At 42.1% G+C, this 23,236-nt stretch overlaps 1 protein-coding gene and 1 pseudogene across 41 annotated transcripts in view; one reads left to right on the forward strand and one right to left on the reverse strand.

Annotated features, from left to right (window-relative positions):
- Positions 1 to 23,236, reverse strand: part of LOC110519948 (E3 ubiquitin-protein ligase MYCBP2) — a 344,341-nt gene that overhangs the window by 118,623 nt on the left and 202,482 nt on the right. For all 41 annotated transcript variants that reach the window (XR_016494672.1, XR_016494675.1, XR_016494673.1 and 38 more), the window contains 7 exons: positions 22,718 to 22,909; positions 20,230 to 20,436; positions 19,000 to 19,137; positions 12,679 to 12,857; positions 12,379 to 12,521; positions 5,864 to 5,964; positions 613 to 831 (listed from right to left, as the gene is read on the reverse strand). Coding sequence is in view for 37 of the 41 variants with exons in the window: in XM_090229470.1 (XP_090085596.1) it covers positions 613 to 831; positions 5,864 to 5,964; positions 12,379 to 12,521; positions 12,679 to 12,857; positions 19,000 to 19,137; positions 20,230 to 20,436; positions 22,718 to 22,909 (1,179 nt within the window). In the remaining 4 variants the exon portion in view is untranslated. The remainder of the gene's footprint in view (positions 1 to 612; positions 832 to 5,863; positions 5,965 to 12,378; positions 12,522 to 12,678; positions 12,858 to 18,999; positions 19,138 to 20,229; positions 20,437 to 22,717; positions 22,910 to 23,236) is intronic.
- Positions 3,933 to 5,247, forward strand: LOC149984576 (sorting nexin-25 pseudogene; annotated as a pseudogene).

A 23,236-nucleotide genomic window follows, 5' to 3' on the forward strand; every position in this document is an offset into this window, starting at 1 on the left:
CGTTAACCAGCATCTCTGTCACTTTCTCGAAACAATTTTGTTTCTGGTGTCCTTTGACAGCTCTTTGGTCTTGGCCATAGTGGAGTTTGGAGTGTGACTGTTTGAGGTTGTGGACAGGTGTCCTTTATACTGATAACAAGTTCAAACAGGTGCCATTAATACAGGTAACGAGTGGAGTGGAGGACAGAGGAGCCTCTTAAAGGAGTTGTTACAGGTCTGTGAGAGCCAGAAATCTTGCTTGTTTGTAGGTGACCAAATACTTATTTTCCACCATAATTTGCAAATAAATTCATAAAAAATCATACAATGTGATTTTCTGGATTTTTTTTCTTCTCATTTTGTCTTTCATAGTTGAGGTGTATGAGGTGATAAAAATTACCGGCCTCATCTTTTTAAGTGGGAGAACTTGCACAATTGGTGGCTGACTAAATACTTTTTTGCCCCACTGTGTGTGTGTGTGTGTGTGTGTGTGTATGTGTATGTGTATATATATATATATATATATATATATATATCATTTTACATGTACTTTTTTTTTACCCTTGACTAAGAATTCCTATGTTGTGAATAGTCCTACTGTTCCGTGTGTGTGTGTATGGGTGTGTACGTTACCTTATACTGTGCGACTCCGGCCTGCTTGTAAGGGTGGTCACTCTCTATCACAGCATAGTGACTGGAGGTGGTGCAAGCTGATAGGCCCTGCTCCGGCTGGTTGCCCGTAGTGCTGTCTGTTGATTGGTTGGGGTTGAAAGCCGGTGGGGCATATTTCTGGTTCAGAGCGGAGGCAGCAGGAAGTAACTCCTGGACCAGACCAAAGACTTCCACTGCGGCCTGATGTGGAATAAAAAATAAAAAAAATCACAGTAGTTCTGTTTCACTAACCTCTTGAAGCTAGGGGGCACTATTTTTATGTTTGGAAAAATAACGTTCCCAAAGTAAACAGCCTATTTCTCATGACCAGATGCTAGAATATGCATATGAATGACGGATTAGGATAGAAAACACTCTAAAGTTTCCAAAACTGTAAAAATATTGTCTGTGGGTATAACAGAACTGATTTGCAGGTGAAAGCCTGAGGATAATCCAATCAGGAAGAGCCTCTTATTTTGAAACGTCTATCCTCCATTTAAAGGGATATCAACCAGATTCCTTTTTCTGTGGCTTCCCTAAGGTGTCAACAGTCTTTAGACATAGTTTCAGGCCTTTATTTTGAAAAATGAGCGCGAAGGATCACATTGCGTAAGTGGAGAGGTGGGGGCTCTCAGAATGAGTTGGTGCGCAATTGAGTAAACCGTGCTAAGTGTACATAATGCTATGCTAGGCTATCGATAAACTTACACAAACGCTTGGATTGCTTTCGCTGTAAAGCATAATTTCAAAATCTGAGACGACAGGGTGATTAACAAAAGGCTAAGCTGTGTTTCAAAATATTGCACTTGTGATTTTATGAATATGAATATTTTCTAGTAATATTATTTGACTGTGGTTGCGGTTGCAGATGGAAATTATCCCGCTACAGGGATTGGTAGCGTCAAAAAGTTAAGAGGTAGACTTAGATGTTGTTGATGTCTGAAAGCAGGAAGTTGACCCTCTGTGTATAGCGTGTATGATCGTAAATCACATTTACATCTAAACACAGAGGTAGGGTGTTAGGTGATGTAACAAAATACAGACTTTATGCGAGAATTCTACAAAAAACAGCAGTGATCAAACACATTTTCACTAAATGTCAACTATGTGGTCGTCACAATACATAATAAATCATTTGGAAACATGAATGTGGAAGTTTTTTAACCATGTCTAAAAATCACAATACTATACGTTATGATATTTACGTGATATAAGCCCAAATGTAAAGTAAGTGCTGTGCTTAGAACATTAAATTCTGCGGGACAGACTTTTTTATGAAACCCGTGAAATCGGTGTGTTCCTCACTCCATCAGAGTAAGATCGACGTGACATTTTATTGCCAGCAAGTATGGGAAAGGGTGTTTTACGGTCAACAGATGTCCTTTGAATAAAATATAAGGTAAAAAGCTTTTTCCTTCACTTCTGTCATTGACGTTTTCAGAGACAAAAACATAGCAGCTTACGAAGTGCTGCTTCGTAGCTACATTTGGTGTTTTCATGACGAGATGCTAGCTAGTGTGAGGGAGTGTTTGTTGGCTTGAAGCCATTCGCTGAGGTAACGCTCTGGGCGAGAGCGAGAGGCAGCGATGCTTTGCAGTGGCTGTATTGTGCCAGTGGAAAATTTGGTTTTATTCTGATGTAAACTACCAGAATTCAGTGGCTTAAGCCCTACAATAGATTAAAACACAGCTAAATACCAGTGAATTGAAAATGTGTCCCATCTATCTTGCTGTGCAGGTGGCTAGCAGGCAGCTCACTAGGTCTCAGCCTAGGCTAATTATTTGCAGGAAACTGTAATTTTTCTTCCCATCACTAGAGTAACTCATCAACACGAAACACAACATTACAATGTAACCCAACTCAGGTGTAGGCCTACCTTAGCTTACTTCTATGTTATTAGACTAGTAGCCTTCTGTGTTACAGTTCCAACTTAGTGAGAAGTGTGTGCGGTGTGTGTTGGGGGTGCTGTGTGAGTGTGTGCGGATGCTGAGAAGTCTGGTGTGTGTGTGTACGCAGGTAGCACGGCACAAGTTTGGGCGTATGATTTGGCACTCTAGGCCTAATCAGTTAGGCTACTGAATACAACATCACTGTGATGTTGAAAGTTAGAAGCATTCAGGTAATGTTCGATTGAACTTCAAAATGGGCAAAGCGAGTGACCTAAGTGAATTTAAGCGAGATAGGATCGTTGGTGCCAGGTGCGCCAGTTCCAGTATCACAGAAACGGCCGGCCTCCTGGGCTTTTCACGCACGACAGTCTCTAGGGTTTACCGAGAATGGTGCGAAAAAAAGAGAAAACAAATCCAGTCAGAGGCAGTACTGTGGGGGAAAACCCCTCGTTGATGAAAGGTCGAAGGAAAATGGCAAGAATCGAGCAAGCTAACAGGCGGGCCAAAAAAATTATAATAATTTGACCACTTTTACTCCACACACAGATGCGTACAAAGCTCTCCCTCACCCTCCATTTGGCAAATCGGACCATAACTATATCCTCCTGATTCCTGCTTACAAGCAAAAATTAAAGCAGGAAGCAACAGTGACTCAGTCTATAAAAAACTGGTCAGAGGAAGCAGATGCTAAACTACAGGACTTTTTTGCTAGCACAGACTGGAATATGTTCCGGGATTCTTCCGATGGCATTGATGAGTACACCACATCAGTCACTAGTTTCATCAAGGAGTGCATTGAGGACGTCATTCCCACAGTGACTGTACGTACATACCTCAACCAGAAGCCATGGATTATAGGCAACATTCGCACTGAGCTAAAGGGTACAGCTTGTTCTTTCAAGGAGTGGGACTATAACCCGGAAGCTCATTAGAAATCCCGCTATGCCCGCCGACGAACCATCAAACAGGCAGAGCATCAACACAGGACTAAGATCGAATCGTACTAAACTGGCTCCGACACTTGTCGGATGTGGCAGGGCTTGCAAACTATTACAGACTACAAAGGGAAGCACACCCGAGAGCTGCCCAGTGACACAAGCCTACCAAAGGAGCTAAATTACATCTATGCTCGCTTCGAGGCAAATAACACTGAAACAAGCATGAGAGCATCAGTTGTTCTGGATGACTGTGATCACGCTCTCCGTAGCCAATGTGAGTAAGACCTTAAAACAGGTTAACATTCAAAAGGCAATGCCTGCGCACCCCCAATGAGGAGTAGCGGTTCGTTGTGCCTGCTACCCACACGCAAAGCCCGCTCCAATAGCCTGCAAGTGGTGTTGGTGGAGGTCATCGCCACCAAAGTGTTGAAGCCCCCCGGTGGAGGTACTCAGTGACCCTGACTCCATCAATCGCATGGTGCTGTCTCAGCTGGAGCACCACGAAGGCCTACACCTACGAGACCATAAAGGAATACTACCTGTCCTTCCAGAAGTTGGGGAAAGGGCACTGGATGAGGGCAGCAAAGGGATCAACGAGCAAGCCAGCTACGGTGCCATCAAGCTGCACAAGTTCTACAACAAATTGGAATGTAAATGCCAGGCCCTGGGCTCCATCCAAAACAACCCCAAGCCCAATAAACAGGACATGCATACGCTGAAAGAGATTTGGGCAATGGAGAACGAGCACAGCGACTTGCAGGTGCACATTTCCCTGACTGTCTGATGTTGTGAGAAACTGGGGCACTGGAGGGCCCTCATCACTGGGGCTGAGGAGAAGCAGATACCATGCTACTTCGTCAAATGTGAGCCTCCTGCAAAGCGACTACTTCCAGAACAGTCAGTGTAACATAGCATTCCTGTGCATTTTTAGGTACTGCACAGGGAGATGACCTTTCCCCTTCTTGAAAAAAGGTCCAGCTGCCTTCCATCAATAAACGGCCATTCCGTTGAACAAACGTTTCTTGAGCAGTCTAAAAACAAGGAGAAAATGCTGACTGACATGCGGATGTGTCAGAGTGAGGAGCTCTATTCCTTCCACAGCCCCTGTCCAGAGCACTTGAAGGTCATGGACTTCCTAACAATTTCCTCCTCCTTCCTGGCCACTATTCTGGAGAGTGTCCCTTGAGACTTATTCTCTCACAGAGAAGAGACCAAGGATAACCGTGACTATGAGGATGAGATGGACAGGAAGAGGGACGGCCTAGCAGAACTCTGCTTCCTGCTCATAGGGGAGATCTTAGAGGCAACTTCAAGTGGGTTCGGAAAACACTCATTGGACTAGTTCAAGTCGCATTTGGAAAAATCAGTAACAAGCAGATAAGAGACACTATCAACTGGGTACTCAGTGAGAATATGCTTGTGCACTACATCAACAGTTTCAGGGACACCTTCTGGCCCAACAAAAACGAGCCATCCACAACAATGTTAGGACAGATGCTGAACATCAGGAGACCAAGGAGAGAGCCTAAAATAAGCTACTCAACAACATTGCAGGCACACTACATAACTGGGTGGGACAGCAGAATGCCAGATATGGAAGCATCAAGGTCTTCAACGCACTTCAGGAGACAAGTGCCAACAAGAATCTACTTTGCATCCTCCTGGAGATGTTCCTTAAAGAACTGTGTCCAGAGCTCAATAGGGAGATGTGGATCGGAGTCATGTCACTCCAAGAAAGCATCCCCATTCTTGGTGTGATTATTGACAGTGTTATTGCAAAGTTGTTTTGACTATTTAAAAACAACACAAATGTAGCTTCAAAGGGCCTCCCGAGTGGAGCAGCGGTCTAAGGCACTGCATTGCAGTGCTTAAGGCGTCACTACAGACCCGGGTTCGATACCAGGCTGTGTCACAGCTGGCCGTGACCGGGAGACCTATGAGGCGGCGCACAATTGGTTAGTGGAGGGTTTGGCCGGCCGGGATGTCCTTGTCCACTCACACTATAACGAATCCTTGTGGGAGACTGGGCGCCTGCAAGCTGACTTCGGTAGCCAGTTGTGCAGCGTTTCCTCCGACACATTGGTGTAGCTGGCTTCCGGGTGAAGCAAGCAGTGTGTCAAGAAACAGTGTGGCGTCGCAGGGTCGTGTTTTGGAGGACACATGGCTCTTGAGCTTTGCCTCTCCCGAGTCCGTAAGGGAGTTGCAGCGATGGGACAAGACTAACTACCAATTGTGGAAAAAATTGATAAAAGTAGCAAAAAAAATACATGTAGCTTCAAATAGAGTGCAAGGCTGGATCAATGTAGTTCTTGAAAAAAAACCTTACTCACCTTAGGGACCTTTGACTAGATACAGCAGTAAAAAAAAATAGAACCTACATCACAGGCAACATTTACCACATCTCACCTTGGGTACTGAGGTAGCCACAGGGCCGATGTAGGCCAGGATGAGGGGGAGCAGCATAGAGAACAGACTGGAAGAGCTCAGAAGCTCAGGGATGTCCTCCGCTGCAGACAAGAGCACAGGTTTAAATTATACGGACATACAGTGCCTTTGGAAAGTATTCAGAAACCTTGACTTTCTCCACAGTTTGTTAGATTGCAGCCTTACTCTAAAATTGATGAAATAGTTTATTTCCCTAATCAATCTTGCACAAACTGCTTTTTAGAAATGTTGGCTGATTAATAAAAAATGTAAAAGTGAAATAACATTTACATAAGTATTCCGACACTTTACTCAGTACTTTGTTGAAGCACCTTTGGCAGTGATTAGAGCCTAGAGTCTTCTTGGGTATGACGCTACAAGCTTGGCAAAACTGTATTTGAGGAGTTTCTCCCTTTTTTCTCTGCAGATACACTCAAGCTCTGTCAGGTTGGATGGGGAGCGTTGTTGCTGTACAGCTTTTTTCAGGTCTCTCTAGAGATGTTCAATCAGGTTCAAGTCCGGGCTCTGGCTGGGCCACTCAAGGACATTCAGAGACTTATCCCGAAACCACTCCTGTGTTGTCTTGGCTGTGTGCTTAGGGTCGTTGTCCTGTTGGAAAGTGAACCATTGCCCCAGTCAGAGGTCCTGAGTGCTCTGGAACATGTTTTCATCAAGGATCGTTCCGTTCATCTTTGCCTCGGTCCTGATTAGTCTCGCAGTCCCTGCCGCTGAAAAACATCCTCACAGCATGATGTTACCACCATCATGCTTCACCGTAGGGATGGTACCAGGTTTCCTCCAGACGTGACACTTGACCAGAGAATCTTGTTTCTCATGGTCAGTGTCTTTAGGTGAATTTTTGCAAACCAAGCGGGCTGTCATGTTCCTTTTACTGAGGAGTGGCTTTTGTCTGGCCACTCTACAATAAAGGCCTGATTGATGGAGTGCTGCAAAGATGGTTGCCCTTCTGGAAGGTTCTCCCATCTCCACAGAGGAACTTTAGCTCTATCAGAGTGACCATCGGGTTCTTGGTCACCTCCCTGACCAAGGCCCTTCTCCCGATTGCTCAGTTTGACCAGGCAGCCAGCTCTAGGAAGAGTCTTGGTGGTTCCAAACTTCTTACATTTAAAATGTATTTAGGCCACTGTGTTCTTGGGGACCATCAAAGCTGCAGACATGTTTTGGTACCCTTCCCCAGACCTTTGCCTCAGCACAATCCTGTTGTCTCGGAGCTCTACGGGCAATTCATTCAACCTCATAGCTTGGGTTTTGCTCCGACATGTACTGTCAACTGTGAGACCTTATATAGACAGGTGTGTGCCTTTCCAAATCATGTCCAATCAATTGAATTTTACACAGGTGGACTCGAATCAAGTTGTAGAAACATTTCAAGGATGATCAATGGAAACGGGATGCACCTGAGCTCAATTTCAAGTGTCATAGCAAAGGGTCTGAATACATATATAAATAAGGTGTTTCTTTTGTTTATTTTTCATACAATTACATAAAGTGTTGTATTGTGTTTAGATTGCTGCGGAAATTGTTTTATTTGAATCCATTTTAGAATAAGGCTGTAATGTAACAAAATGTGGAAAAAGTCAAGGGCTCTGAATACTTTCCGAAGGAACTGTATAGGGCTGGTTTTCTTTTTAAAAGGTTTTAACCATTATTTATACAGGGAATCCCAGTTGAGACCAGGCTCTCTTTTTAAATCGTGCCCTGTGTTACAACAATCAACAACACAAACAGTTCAAACAGATAAAATGATATACAGAGCAGAAACTATTACATTTTACAAGTGCAGTCCACAATAAATGTCCTATATTACAGTCTTAAAGTGACCTAATGAAACCAGGACATCCAGCTCTTATACATCTTGGAATGTCATTACAGGAATGAAGAACACTAACTTAAAGCAGGTTTGCCCAACTCGAAGGAGAAATGCGGAACATCATGTAGTATACTTTGGGAGTGTGTTGGATCATCACTAAATCTACAGGATATAAATGAAGTGAGGTACACCGGGAGTTTTAGGAGAACTGCTTTTTAAACAAATAAGAGCAAATGCTGAGCCCTTTCTGGACCCAGATTAAATGTGCAATGTGCAAAAATATCTCTTCCATTTTCTGGTTGCTAAAATTAAAATAGTTTTCCTAATATCAGATTATGTGACAAAACAAGCAATGTACAGCATCATTTAGAGAATCATTGTACAATTTAAACAACTGTAAAATATATTTTCAATAATCAAAAACATAGCATTTTTGGCTGTTTGAAAACAAAACTTTGGAACAGGAAGCATAGAAATAGCACACATGGTGCAGATCTACCACTTCAGACAGATCAACAACTCATATTTCTATGTGGATTTGGTAGGGTTGCCCAAAAAGTGACATATTGCAGCTTTACGGAAATCCCTGGACAAGAATGTTTTGGCATGGAGATTTTACATTCAGCATGCTTTTTAGTCCAGGAGTATTTGTATTTATTTAGAATGCCCATTAGTTCTTCCTGGGGTCCAGCAACATTAAAACATATTTGGGCAGCCTTGACACAAAACTTTTAACAGAAATGCAATGGTTCATTGGATCAGTCTAAAACTTTGCACATACACTGCTGTCATCTAGTGGCCAAAAATGTATATTGAATCTGGGCTGGAATAATACATTATGGCCTTTTGCTTGCATTTCAAAGATGGTACAATTTTTTTAGAAAGAACGGTTGTTTTTTTCTTTGTATTATCTTTTACCAGATCAATTGTGTTATATTCTCCTACATTTCTTTCACATTTCCACAAACGTCAAAGGGTTTCCTTTCAAATGGTACCAAGAAAATGCATATCCTTGCTTCAGGGCCTGAGCTACAGGCAGTTAGATTTGAGTATGTCATTTCAGGCGAAATTTGAAAAAAGGGGCAGATCCTTAAGAGCAACAGTTTTGTTGCAAAGAAGACACTGGCTTGAATGAATATTTCTGGGGATCCTAGAGCAACTGACATGTACGTGTTTGTGAGAGTCTCAACTTTCTACAGAGGGGACATATTAGTGTTTAGCCCAAATTGTTTGGATGCTACAGACATAAGTTGGCAGATCGGCTGTACCGACTTCAGACGAGTCCCCGTATGTGTGTGGTGCATTGACACAAAAACCTGTTGGTAGAAAATGTATAGTATATACAGTGGGGAGAACAAGTATTTGATACACTGCCGATTTTGCAGGTTTTCCTATTTTTTTTTATTCTACCAAAATTACATGGTAGCCTACTCTGCTGACACTGACAAACAGATCAATAAAAACAACGTTGTCTGATCCATATACAGTGGGGAGAACAAGTATTTGACACACTGCAGGTTTTCCTACTTACAAAGCATGTAGAGGTCTGTAATTTGTATCATAGGTACACTTCAACTGTGAGAGACGGAATCAAAAATCCAGAAAATCACATTGTATGATTTTTAAGTAATTAATTTGCATTTTATTGCATGACATAAGTATTTGATCACCTACCAACCAGTAAGAATTCCGGCTCTCACAGACCTGCTCATTTAAGAATCCCTCCTGTTCTCCACTCATTATCTGTATTAACTGCACCTGTTTGAACTCGTTACCTGTATAAAAGACACCTGTCCACACACTCAATCAAACAGACTCCAACCTCTCCACAATGGCCAAGACCAGAGAGCTGTGTAAGGCCATCGGGATAAAACTTGCACAAGACTGGGATGGGCTACAGGACAATAGGCAAGCAGCTTGGTGAGAAGGCAACAACTGTTGGCGCAATTATTAGAAAATGGAAGAAGTTCAAGATGACGGTCAATCACCCTCAGTCTGGGGCTCCATGCAAGTTCTCACCTCGTAGGGCATCAATGATCATGAGGAAGGTGAGGGCTCAGCCCAGAACTACACGGCAGGACCTGGTCAATGACCTGAAGAGAGCTGGGACCACAGTCTCAAAGAAAACCATTAGTAACACTCTACGCCGTCATGGATTGAAATCCTGCATCGCACGCAAGGTCCCCCTGCTCAAGCCAGCGCATGTCCAGGCCCGTCTGAAGTTTCCCAATGACCATCTGGATGATCCAGAGGAGGAATAGGAGAAGGTCATGTGGTCTGATGAGACAAAAATAGAGCTTTTTGGTCTAAACTCCACTCGCCGTGTTTGGAGGAAGAAGAAGGATGAGAACAACTCCAAGAACACCATCCCAACCGTGAAGCATGGAGGTGGAAACATCATTCTTTGGGGATGCTTTTCTGCAAAGGGGACAGGACGACTGCACCGTATTGAGGGGAGGATGGATGGGGCCATGTATCGCGAGATCTTGGCCAACAACCTCCTTCCCTCAGTAAGAGCATTGAAGATGGGATGTGGCTGGGTCTTCCAGTATGACAACGACCCGAAACACACAGGCAGGGCAACTAAGGAGTGGTTCCGTAAGAAGCATCTCAAGGTCCTGGAGTGGCCTAGCCAGTCTCCAGACCTGAACCCAATAGAAAATCTTTGGAGGGCGCTGAAAGTCCGTATTGCCCAGCGACAGCCCCGAAACCTGAAGGATCTGGAGAAGGTCTGTATGGAGGAGTGGGCCAAAATCCCTGCTGCAGTGTGTGCAAACCTGGTCAAGAACTACAGGAAACGTATGATCTCTGTAATTGCAAACAAAGGTTTCTGCACCAAATATTAAGTTCTGCTTTTCTGATGTATCAAATACTTATGTCATGAAATAAAATGCAAATTAATTACTTAAAAATCATGTGATTTTCTGGATTTTAGATTCCGTCTCTCACAATTGAAGTGTACCTATGATAAAAATTGCAGACCTCTACATGCTTTGTAAGTAGGAGAACCTGCAAAATCGGCAGTGTATCAAATACTTGTTCTCCCCACTGTAGCAATGAAAATCGCATTTCCCTCTAGCTGATCATTGTCTGCAGCTGGCTCTCATCATAGTGCAATGAGCCAGGCAGGGAAAGTGATCTTGTCCATGGCGGTCGGTGAACCCTCAACCTTCTGGCCTGTAGCCCTGCGTAGCATCAACTGTGCCACAAAACCATGCTGAAGTGGTCAAGTTGATAACCATGTTTATAAACACAGGGTTGCTAAGTTATTATTTGTGGTGATCATTATTATTTTGTTAATTTTATGAAGGAGAAGGTTTTTTTTATGACCCCTCGAGTTCGACCCCCCTCTAGTAAATTTGGAACTGTCCCTTCCTGTCTAATACTGAGGACTGTGAAACAAGTGTCTAAGTATGGATTTATAGCAATTCAACAATTGATTTTTAGTATTTTGTGCCTGTTATAGAAGTGTTGGAATTGATTTCATGAAATGTATTTGTCGATTTCAAAACTAATGGCACTTTTTTTCAAGTACTGTTTTTGATTCAGACAAATGCTCAGAATTCTTTTGGAAATAATGCAATCATAAAAGCTCAAATGTACCTCTGCACCTATTTCTCTTTCTTATCATTACTGTTTACAGGACAGCTGATTATTTTTTTTGTAACATTTATTTAGCAAGTCAGTTAAAAACAAATTCTTATTGACAAGGATGGCCTACCGGGGAACAAGGGGTTAACTGCCTTATTCAGGGGTAGAACAACAGATTTGTACCTTGTCAGCTCTGGGATTCAATCCAGTAACCTTTTGATTACTGGCCAAACGCTCTTAACCACTAGGCTACCTGCCATCCCCATATAGGGGAGTTGTGACTCTTTTTCTAAAACATATGGTATTGAAAAGGAATTAATGCATTTTCAACGTAAATTAAATATTTCCAAAATAATACCCATTGTCCTACACATTTCTCCAGACATTTAAATAAAATGTAATGTGTTCCATCATGTCTGTTAAATTTCTCTTTCCCTCATTTGTGAAAGCCCATATTCCTGCAGCCGGGTCTCATAGACTAGACGTAACATAGTAAACAAAAATCAGAGACACTCAAATTAGTGTATATTATGTTTGGTATGGCTACATAAGACAGAAGGTTACTTAAGGCAAAAATGAATGGTGTGTGGGCATGTAGCACTGCTATGCGGATGACACACAGCTGTACATTTCAATGAAACACGGTGAAGCCCCAAAATTGCCCTCGCTGGAAGCCTGTGTTTCAGACATAAAGAAGTGGATGGCTGCAAACTTTCTACTTTTAAACTCGGACAAAACAGAGATGCTTGTTCTATGTCCCAAGAAACAAAAAGATATTTTGTTGAATCTGACAATTAATCTTGATGGTTGTACAGTCGTCTCAATTAAAATTGTGAAGGACCTCTGCGTTACTCTGGACCCTGATCTCTCTTTTGACTAAAATATCAAGACTGTTTCAAGGACATTCGTATTTGTAATATGGTCCCTCTGAAAAAAGACGCATTGGTTGTTTAACCTACATTTGCAATAATATTTTTTCCAATTGTTGGACAACCTGATTGTCCCGTCTTAAGTCACTTATTATGAAAATAACGTTGACCGGTTTTGCCTCATTCAGAGAGCTCCCAGTTCTTACCATCCACAGCGAACGCCCTGTGAAGGAGATCTTTGGCAGCTCTGACCACTGCACTGACCACTGAGAGAGCCCTGCTGCAGTTCTTGTCCTCTTCATTGGCTTTGCTCAGCAGCTGGGACTGCAGATCCCCGTCATACTCACTCCTATGGGCAAAGACACACACGTCCATGTTAGCCCTAGCAATGGTTGTTAGCATTGGGAAGGACATGAATCTCAACTTAACTTTAGATTACATCTTATGGGAGTGTGGCAACCTGGATATGTCACTCATGTAATGAAAGTGTGTGTGTCTCTGTGTACCTGTAGTACAGTATCTGTGGTATCTGTCCTCTGGTCTGGTTGGTCCCGTTGCTGCTCAGGCTACAGGTGCTGAAGGTGAAGGCCATGCCGTCAGAACACTGAACCGTGGTCATCCCTCCGTCCCCATTGGCTGTTCGGCTACCATAGTTACGCAGGCGGACAGCGTATTTCACACCCTCCTGTAGAATGTATACAAAAGTCAGTCAGATGAGGACAGAGAGACGGGAGGACAAACACAATTGTGCAACATATGTGGTTTTCATATCATGAGTGACATTGAGTCGTGGTATAAAAAACCCAAAAGAAGGATGGATAGATACATGCTAGGGTTTAATTCCAGTGACCGGTATCCCGGGACTTCCCAACCAAGAGCTTTCCTGTTTCCTGAGAATAGTAATGACATTTACCATGGGCCATTATTATAAAATGTTCAAGCCGCACTAATGCAAAGAAACAAAATATGAACATACAAATAGCTGCATGAACCGGACTAATCAACTCTCAGGCCGTATTAATTCATTAGACCAGCCATCACAACGCTAGCAGCCTACCATATTTAGCCTACTCAATGTAAATTCCAATAGTCCCCACTTACAAAATATATAGGTAGTGTTACATTCCCACAAGACCAACTCAAAATGTCGCTCACAAGAAATGGAACTAACAAAGAAAATAATTTTGACAACCAAAAACAAAACAGAAAGGGTTGGGCACCCATGTGGGTGCCCACTGAAAGTTGGCAAAGCCACTAGTAAGGGGTTCTAAAACACAACCACCAGGGATGCCCACTAGATTTTCCTCTAAAAAGACTAAACTAGCTGGCAAGTAATTTGTATGTTTGGCTAGCTAGCTAACGTTAGCTGGCTAGCTGTATTGATTCTAATGCCAACCAGTGTCCGTCCTGAGGTTGAGGATGGAGAAAAGGCGAAAGCAAGAAGACAGAGGTGTGCAGTGATGAGGATTGAAAGGAGGACAAAGTTACAAGGCTGCTCTTGAATTATTATTGAAATGTGGTGCGCTTTCTGGCTCCACCTGACTGCCGTAGCATCAACCAAGTGGGTGCTTCATTTTGGTAGTACAGTGCCTTGCGAAAGTATTCGGCCCCCTTGAACTTTGCGACCTTTTGCCACATTTCAGGCTTCAAACATAAAGATATAAAACTGTATTTTTTTGTGAAGAATCAACAACAAGTGGGACACAATCATGAAGTGGAATGACATTTATTGGATATTTCAAACTTTTTTAACAAATCAAAAACTGAAAAATTGGGCGTGCAAAATTATTCAGCCCCCTTAAGTTAATACTTTGTAGCGCTGCGATTACAGCTGTAAGTCGGTTGGGGTATGTCTATCAGTTTTGCACATCGAGAGACTGACATTTTTTCCCATTCCTCCTTGCAAAACAGCTCGAGCTCAGTGAGGTTGGATGGAGAGCATTTGTGAACAGCAGTTTTCAGTTCTTTCCACAGATTCTCGATTGGATTCAGGTCTGGACTTTGACTTGGTCATTCTAACACCTGGATATGTTTATTATTGAACCATTCCATTGTAGATTTTGCTTTATGTTTTGGATCATTGTCTTGTTGGAAGACAAATCTCCGTCCCAGTCTCAGGTCTTTTGCAGACTCCATCAGGTTTTCTTCCAGAATGGTCCTGTATTTGGCTCCATCCATCTTCCCATCAATTTTAACCATCTTCCCTGTCCCTGCTGAAGAAAAGCAGGCCCAAACCATGATGCTGCCACCACCATATTTGACAGTGGGCATGGTGATGAGCGCTTTTAACGGACCTCTGAGACTATCACAGTGCAGGTCCATTTATACGGAGACTTGATTACACACAGGTGGATTGTATTTATCATCATTAGTAATTTAGGTCAACATTGGATCATTCAGAGATCCTCACTGAACTTCTGGAGAGAGTTTGCTGCACTCCAAGTAAAGGGGCTGAATAATTTTGCACGCCCAATTTTTCAGTTTTTGATTTGTTAAAAAAGTTTGAAATATCCAATAAATGTCGTTGCACTTCATGATTGTGTCCCACTTGTTGTTGATTCTTCACAAAAAAATACAGTTTTATATCTTTATGTTTGAAGCCTGAAATGTGGCAAAAGGTCGCAAAGTTCAAGGGGGCCGAATACTTTCGCAAGGCACTGTAGTTGCCGAAAAATGTTGGCCGACAAATTGCCGACAAATCAGTCTGTTACCAACCCATAGCAAACTTTGGGAAAAAATTGTGTTCGACCAGATACAATGCTATTTTACAGTAAACAAATTGACAACAGACAATCAGCACACTTATAGGGAAGGACATTCAACAAGCACAGCACTCACACAAATGACTGATGATTGGCTGAGAGAAATCAATGATAAAAAGACGGGGGGGGAAGCTGTTTTGTTAGACTTCAGTGCGGCTTTTGACATTATCGATCATATTCTGCTGCTGGTAAAACGTATGTGTTATGGCTTTACACCCCCTGCTATATTGTGAATAAAGAGTTACCTGTCTAACAGAACACAGAGGGTGTTCTTTAATGGAATCCTCTCCAACAAAATCCAGGTCAAATCAGGAATTCCCTAGGGCAGCTGTCTAGGTCCCCTACTTTTTACAATTTTTAACAAAATGACTGTTGCTTTGAGAAAAAGCCAGTGTGTCAATGTATGCGTCTGACGCAACACTATACACGTCAGCTACTACTGCGACTGAAATTACTGCAACACTTAAAGAGCTGCAGTTAGTTTCAGAGTGGGTGGCAAGGAATAAGTTAATCGTAAATATTTCTAAAACGAAAAGCATTGTATTTGGGACAAATCATTAATAAAACCCTACACCTCAACTAAATCTTGTAATAAATAATGATTTTACATTTGCTTTATTCTACATTCACCATTCAAGAGCAGACAACAAGCTACCACTTTACAATGTGAGCTGGAGGAAGTATGCATTTGATAAAATACTTAATTGTTTGAAACAACCTCTCCCTCAACGTGATCAAGACAAAGGAGATGATTGTGGACTACAGGAAAAGGAGGACCGAGCACGCCCCCATTCTCATCGAAGGGGCTGCAGCGGAGCAGGTTGACAGCTTCAAGTTTCTTGGCGTCCACATAACCAACAAACTATCATGGTCCAAACACACTAAGACAGTCGTGTCAAGAGCACGACAAAGCCTATTCCCCCTCAGGAGACTGAAAAGATTTGGCATTGGTCCTCAGATCCTCAAAAAGTTCTGGGATTTCTCTCCTGCTCTATTAGTTTCCATATTAACTGTATTTCCTTATCCAGAAGCCAAAGGCACAATCGTAGTCGTATTAGCATCCCATTCTAGTTGTGTCATCTTGGGATAAGTTTCTCATCTCTGTCACATATCGAACCTCTATCAGGTCTGGACTATCCCATCTGGACAAGAGGAATACATATGTAAGAATGCTGACAATTGCTCAGCATTCAACACCATAGTATCCTCCAAGCTCATCATTAAGCTTGAGGACCTGTGTCTGAACTCCGCCCTGTGCAACTGGGTCCTGGACTTCCTGACGGGCTACCCCCAGGAGGTGAAGGTAGGAAACAAAACCTCCCCTTCGCTGATTCTCAACACTGTGGCCCCACAAGGGTGCGTGCTCAGCCCCCTCCTGTACTCCCTGTTCACCCATGACTGTGTGGCCATGCACGCCTCCAACTCAATCATCAAGTTTGCAGACGACAACAGCTTGAATACCAACAATGACGAGACAACCTACAGGCAGGTAGGTGGTGAGGGCTCTGGGAGTGTGGTGGCAGGAAAATAACCTCTCACTCAATGTCAACAAAACAAAGGAGATGATCGTGGACTTCAGGAAACAGCAGAGAGAGCACCCCCCTCTCCACATCGACCGGACCGCAGCAGAGAATGTGGAAAGCTTCAAGTTTCCTCACTGTACACATACATCACTGACAAACTGAAATGGTCCACCCACAGACAGTGTGGTGAAGGTGGCACAACAGCGCCTCTTCAACCTCAGGAGGCTCACTGGCCACTTTAATAAATGGAACACCAGTCACTTTAATGATGTTTGCATATCTTGCATTACTCATCTCATATGTATGTACAGTGCCTTGCGAAAGTATTCGGCCCCCTTGAACTTTGCGACCTTTTGCCACATTTCAGGCTTCAAACATAAAGATATAAAACTGTATTTTTTTGTGAAGAATCAACAACAAGTGGGACACAATCATGAAGTGGAACGACATTTATTGGATATTTCAAACTTTTTTAACAAATCAAAAACTGAAAAATTGGGCGTGCAAAATTATTCAGCCCCTTTACTTTCAGTGCAGCAAACTCTCTCCACAAGTTCAGTGAGGATCTCTGAATGATCCAATGTTGACCTAAATGACTAATGATGATAAATACAATCCACCTGTGTGTAATCAAGTCTCCGTATAAATGCACCTGCACTGTGATAGTCTCAGAGGTCCGTTAAAAGCGCAGAGAGTATCATGAAGAACAAGGAACACACCAGGCAGGTCCGAGATACTGTTGTGAAGAAGTTTAAAGCCGGATTTGGATACAAAAAGATTTCCCAAGCTTTAAACATCCCAAGGAGCACTAAGCAAGCGATAATATTGAAATGGAAGGAGTATCAGACTACTGCAAATCTACCAAGACCTGGCCGTCCCTCTAAACTTTCAGCTCATACAAGGAGAAGACTGATCAGAGATGCAGCCAAGAGGCCCATGATCACTCTGGATGAACTGCAGAGATCTACAGCTGAGGTGGGAGACTCTGTCCATAGGACAACAATCAGTCGTATATTGCACAAATCTGGCCTTTATGGAAGAGTGGCAAGAAGAAAGCCATTTCTTAAAGATATCCATAAAAAGTGTTGTTTAAAGTTTGCCACAGGCCACCTGGGATACACACCAAACATGTGGAAGAAGGTGCTCTGGTCAGATGAAACCAAAATTGAACTTTTTGGCAACAATGCAAAACGTTATGTTTGGCGTAAAAGCAACACAGCTCATCACACTGAACACACCATCCCCACTGTCAAACATGGTGGTGGCAGCATCATGGTTTGGGCCTGCTTTTCTTCAGCAGGGACAGGGAAGATGGTTAAAATTGATGGGAAGATGGATGGAGCCAAATACAGGACCATTCTGGAAGAAAACCTGATGGAGTCTGCAAAAGACCTGAGACTGGGACGGAGATTTGTCTTCCAACAAGACAATGATCCAAAACATAAAGCAAAATCAACAATGGAATGGTTCAAAAATAAACATATCCAGGTGTTAGAATGGCCAAGTCAAAGTCCAGACCTGAATCCAATCGAGAATCTGTGGAAAGAACTGAAAACTGCTGTTCACAAATGCTCTCCATCCAACCTCACTGAGCTCGAGCTGTTTTGCAAAGAGGAATGGGAAAAAATGTCAGTCTCTCGATGTGCAATACTGATAGAGACATACCCCAAGTGACTTATAGCTGTAATCGCAGCAAATGGTGGCGCTACAAAGTATTAACTTAAGGGGGCTGAATAATTTTGCACGCCCAATTTTTCAGTTTTTGAGTTGTTAAAAAAGTTTGAAATATCCAATAAATGTCGTTCCACTTCATGATTGTGTCCCAATTGTTGTTGATTCTTCACAAAAAAATACAGTTTTATATCTTTATGTTTGAAGCCTGAAATGTGGCAAAAGGTCGCAAAGTTCAAGGGGGCCGAATACTTTCGCAAGGCACTGTATATACTGTATTCTATACCATTCTACACCGCTCTGACATTGCTAGTCCCTATATTTATATATTCTTAGTTCCATTCCTTTACTAGATTTGTGTTTATTGGGTATTTGTTGTGGAATTCTTAGATATTTCTTGTTAGATATCACTGTCGGAGCTAGAAACACAAGCATTTCGCTACACCCACGATGACATCTGCTTTGTGACGTGTGTCACAAATAACATTGTATTATAAATGTTTTTTTTAAATGTATGGTGTTTTCCCCGCTGTTTAGAATGCTGTTTAACCGCAAAATACATTTTGGCAAATGTTTGAAAATTATGTTTTATTGGCTGCTTCTTTCAGAGTTGCAAGATCTGTTAAGATGCAATACCATAAACTAAATGTGATTTATGTCATTCTGAGCACCATTACCATTGGTGACCACCCTAATGGTTTATGCACCAAATGCATATGGATCCGGTCAATTTCTCAAATGGCCGGTGAATTAAAATCTTCCCGTCTAGTTGTCCGGAGCCACATTATCCTAATGGAAACCCTGGCATACATATGGTTAGATAGATGAATAGATATGTATGTATAGGGCACATCATTTTAGTCCTGTGTACCTTGAGTGGCACGGCCTTGTCGAGGCGTATCTCGGCAATGTCGCTGGGGGAGTCATCGGTGCTGTAGGTTCCCTTGACCAGCTCCAGAGACGTCCACCTATGGGTGTGGGCCGAGTCCCCGGGGTGCTCTGTCTGGGCCTGGAGGGGAAGAAGAGGGGAAAGAGAGAAAGGAGAGACGTGGTAAGAAAGAAGAACTCCTGAGGTAGCTTAAACTCAAATACAAGCCAAGAACCAAAAGAGATGGTCAGTGGCTTTAGGAAAATGAATCGCAATGAATACCAATATACACACTTTGTCTTTGAAAAGTTGTAGACTGCCCTGAATTGAACTTGTTACTGCTGGATTAGATACAAAGCATGTTTAAGATTGTGCTTGAGGACTACCTGAGCTAAATGTAACAACGACAAAAAAATTATAGTATAGAGATGAGAGAAAAGGCCTCCCTCCATTTTTATTTTTTTATTTCAAGGGAATTCCAGGTTAAATACAAGTGAATTTAATCGATGACTTTTATATTTAAAAAAAAAAGTTTAAAAAATACATTAGTTTTAATTTTAGTTCACGAAAATGTGAAGATACGAGAATTAAACAGACTAATGGACATTTAATTAGCTACAGTGCCTTCAGCAAGTATTCACACCCCTTGACTTGGAAATGGATGACATTTAGATTTTGTCATCACTGGCCTACACACAACACCCCATAATGTCAAAGTGAAATTATGGTTTTCGAAATAGTTACAAATTAATAAAAAATGAAAAGCTTAAAAGGCTTGAGTCAATAAGTACTCAACCCCTTTGTTATGGCAAGCCTAAACAAGTTCAGGAGCACAAATTTGCTTAACAAATAACATGTCAAATAACATGTTTCATGGACTCACTGTGTGCAATAGTGTTTAACATGATTTTTGAATAACTACCACATCTCTTTAACCCACACAAACAATTATCTGTAAGGTCCCTCAGTCGAGCAGTTCATTTCAAACACAGATTTGACCACAAAGACCAGGGTGATTTTCCAATGTCACGCAAAGAAGGGAACCTATTGGTAGATGGGTAAAACAAATTAAAAAGCAGGCATTGAATATCCCTCCTCCCCTACACCTGCAATGCTTGCCGTTTGGGGTTTTAGGCTGGGTTTCTGTACAGCACTTTGATATATCAGCTGATGTAAGAAGGGCTATATAAATACATTTGATTTGAAATTTGATTTGATATATAAAACTCTTACGTCATCAGCGAGCACCTCCAACTCATACTCATGGATGCCCCCGCCACCATAGACACAGAAGCCCACCAGCACCACGCCGGGCTTGTCCACTGTCAGACAGATGGCATCTGGAGAGCCGTTGCCCGTGTTCCAGCTGCGGCCCTGGCTCATCTTGGTGAAGCGATTGGGAGTGGACTTCACAGAGTGAAGCGAGTTTAGACCGTCCACCTGGGTGAGACGAAGAGACAAGTGATTATGTATTTTATACCGTTTTTATATCCTCATGGTTAGGTCATGTAGTGGTTGTATAAGGGCGTTTTGTTTACATCATTTTAGCAGCCAGAAATATATGTATTTATCTGGTTCTAATCTGACCTGACAATAACCACATATTACTTCTTTCCCATGACATCTTGACCTTGTCATGAAAAATAGGTCTTTACCTGGTTGTAACAGAGACCAATTGGTTCTAAAAACATGTTAACAACCAGCAAATGATGCCATTAAGACTTAAATCTGCCAACTTTGTGTTATTCATTAGATCGCTACACAAGTCTACCAGGTAGTAGTACTGAGATGAATAAACATCAGCAGGGGCATTCCATTGATATTGTACAAGACAATGTATGAAGCAACCTCGCTGACCATGATGTTGGCCAACACACAGAAACATTCAGAAACAAAAACAACGAGGTAGGGCTGTGGCAGTTATGAAACTTTGGAAGACTTATTGGTCAGCCAAATTACTGCGGTCACCGTAATAACCGTTTAAATAGCAAAGAAAAATAATATATATATTACATTTTTAAGACGCACATTTTCTCCTCCCCTCCATTCCTCAATGCATTTGCTGCTGCTGTAGCAAGGGGGTGTTGCCTAGGCAACCTAAGACTTGATTGCTACTATACCTCATGTGTTTCAGCACGGAGCAACTAAGTTTCATGTCCATGTTACTGTAAGAGTCCATGTTATCGCAGAAACACTCAACCGCTCAAATTCCCGGCCGTCCCATCTTCAGTCAGCTCTTCTTTCCACAAAATAAAATCCATAACCATCAGTTACACAGTTATATGTAATTGTGCCATCCCTACTACGAGGATGTCCTGATCTATGTCCACACCTATGTGGCCAGAGATAGCCTGTCTGTGGTTGTTACATGGATATCCAGGACCCGGTTGTATAAAACACCAAAAGTGTTTCACTTAAGGAATAATTTTCCCTTACCTAAGGTAATTGTTTAAGGGTGTTGCATAGAGCCCCTCAAATATTCCCTTATTTAAGGGCATACTTCATTGGATTCACTGAATAAAGGTCTCGTCAAAGAGATTGCATTTACGTTTCGAGATTGTAAAAATTATTTTTACAATCAAGACAGGATAACCAAATTGCTTCAGAAGATAAACTACATTTTATGTAGTTACTTTTTTCTGAAATAGTTTATATTACTTTCTATCACTTCAAGCTAGCTTACAGAGTAGCTCGCTAAGTAGCAAGCTAGCTTTGTCGCTGTGGATATTCCATTGTTTAGCTAAGTAGCTAGCTGGTTGATGTTTTCCTTTTTTAACCAGGGGAGATGAAAGCAACAATCACCTCCACAAATGCTGTTTACATTGATATCCATACTGAATGAAGTAGTTAAGGGGGAATTCACCTTAAAAAAATTGTGCAACTGACTTAAAGTTAAGGAAACTTTAAGGGAAAGGATAAGGGGAAAATTAACTAAGATGTTTTATGCAACCAGGCCCAAGTCCCTATAGGGAGAACAGAAGTTTCCTTGACAACATGAACAATGGATTTAGAACAACTGTGGCGGCTGGGGCTGTTGTCATGACGGTTGAACTGCAGGGTGCCAGAGTGATTGAGATTGAATGTTGAGAAAGCAGGGTAGAGCGAAACAGACGGAAAAGTGGATGGACAGAGGGACAGACGTGTGGATGGACAGAGTGAGAGACGTCACTCCCCGAAGCGACTCAGCATCTTGTAAACAAGAAAAGTAATTCTGCAATTTTTTTTAGCTTCCTCCATTTTGATTGAATAGTTTTCAACAAATATATTGATGCATATACTGCATGTAGCATAACATTTAAATGTTATGTATATTTGGAGAACATTTGATTTTATTAACCTTGAATATTAGAATAGCTAAGAAACCATACAGATTGAGGTAGGGAGGAATAGAACACACTGTAAATGGCGAATACCTCAACTGAATGACTTCTCAACCCCAACAGAGAGCTATATTTGGACTGGAGTAAGGTCTAAATTTGGGGAAGGTTGATTCCATTACGAATCTAGCCAACCTATTAACAGGAATAGATTGTTTAATGGCTGTCAATATCAATGTCCTGTTCAATCCCTGAACAGGCACAACCTGGTAATGAATGAAATCCTAAACAACACAAACATTGACTTTTGTCTTCAGACATAAACCATCAGAGTGTGTGTCTTGGAGGAGGATTGGTGGGTCTGTGGGTGTGTGCCGGCATGCCTGCTCGTGTCTGTTCTTTACCTCGGAGCCCAGTGCAGAGGCTGTGAGCTCAGAGACTATGCTGGCCAGCAGGCCACAGGTGTTGGAGACCAGGTGGGGAGAGAAGAGCTCCACCTCCTTTCTCAGGCTCTTTCTCACTGGCAGCACTACAATCACCAGCATCTTCTCGAGAACCTCCCTGAAACTTGTCATCCCCATCAGGTTCTCCTCCGTCTGAAAGGGGGAGAGGAGAAAAGAGAGAAAGTTTAACAACATCGAGTAAGGTCAGCAACTGTGTCTTCTCTGATTATATATATATATATTTTTTTTAAAGACAAATCCACTGAATCTATCAAATTCTACATGATAAGCACAACATGGGAAATCAAGAGACAGAGGTTACATGTCCATTTCAATGATAACACATTTTAATAGGTGAGTATTACAACAGTAAAATAGGTTAAGCTATATGGCTAACTCCTGTGCTAGTTATGGGATATTCACAAAAACTATTGGAGTAGGAGTGCTGATGTAAATGTTGCTTTTTAGATAATAATTAAT

This window comes from Oncorhynchus mykiss, chromosome 3 (genome assembly GCF_057628025.1).
Source record: "Oncorhynchus mykiss isolate SJ-2025 chromosome 3, ASM5762802v1, whole genome shotgun sequence".
Lineage (NCBI taxonomy): Eukaryota > Metazoa > Chordata > Actinopteri > Salmoniformes > Salmonidae > Oncorhynchus > Oncorhynchus mykiss.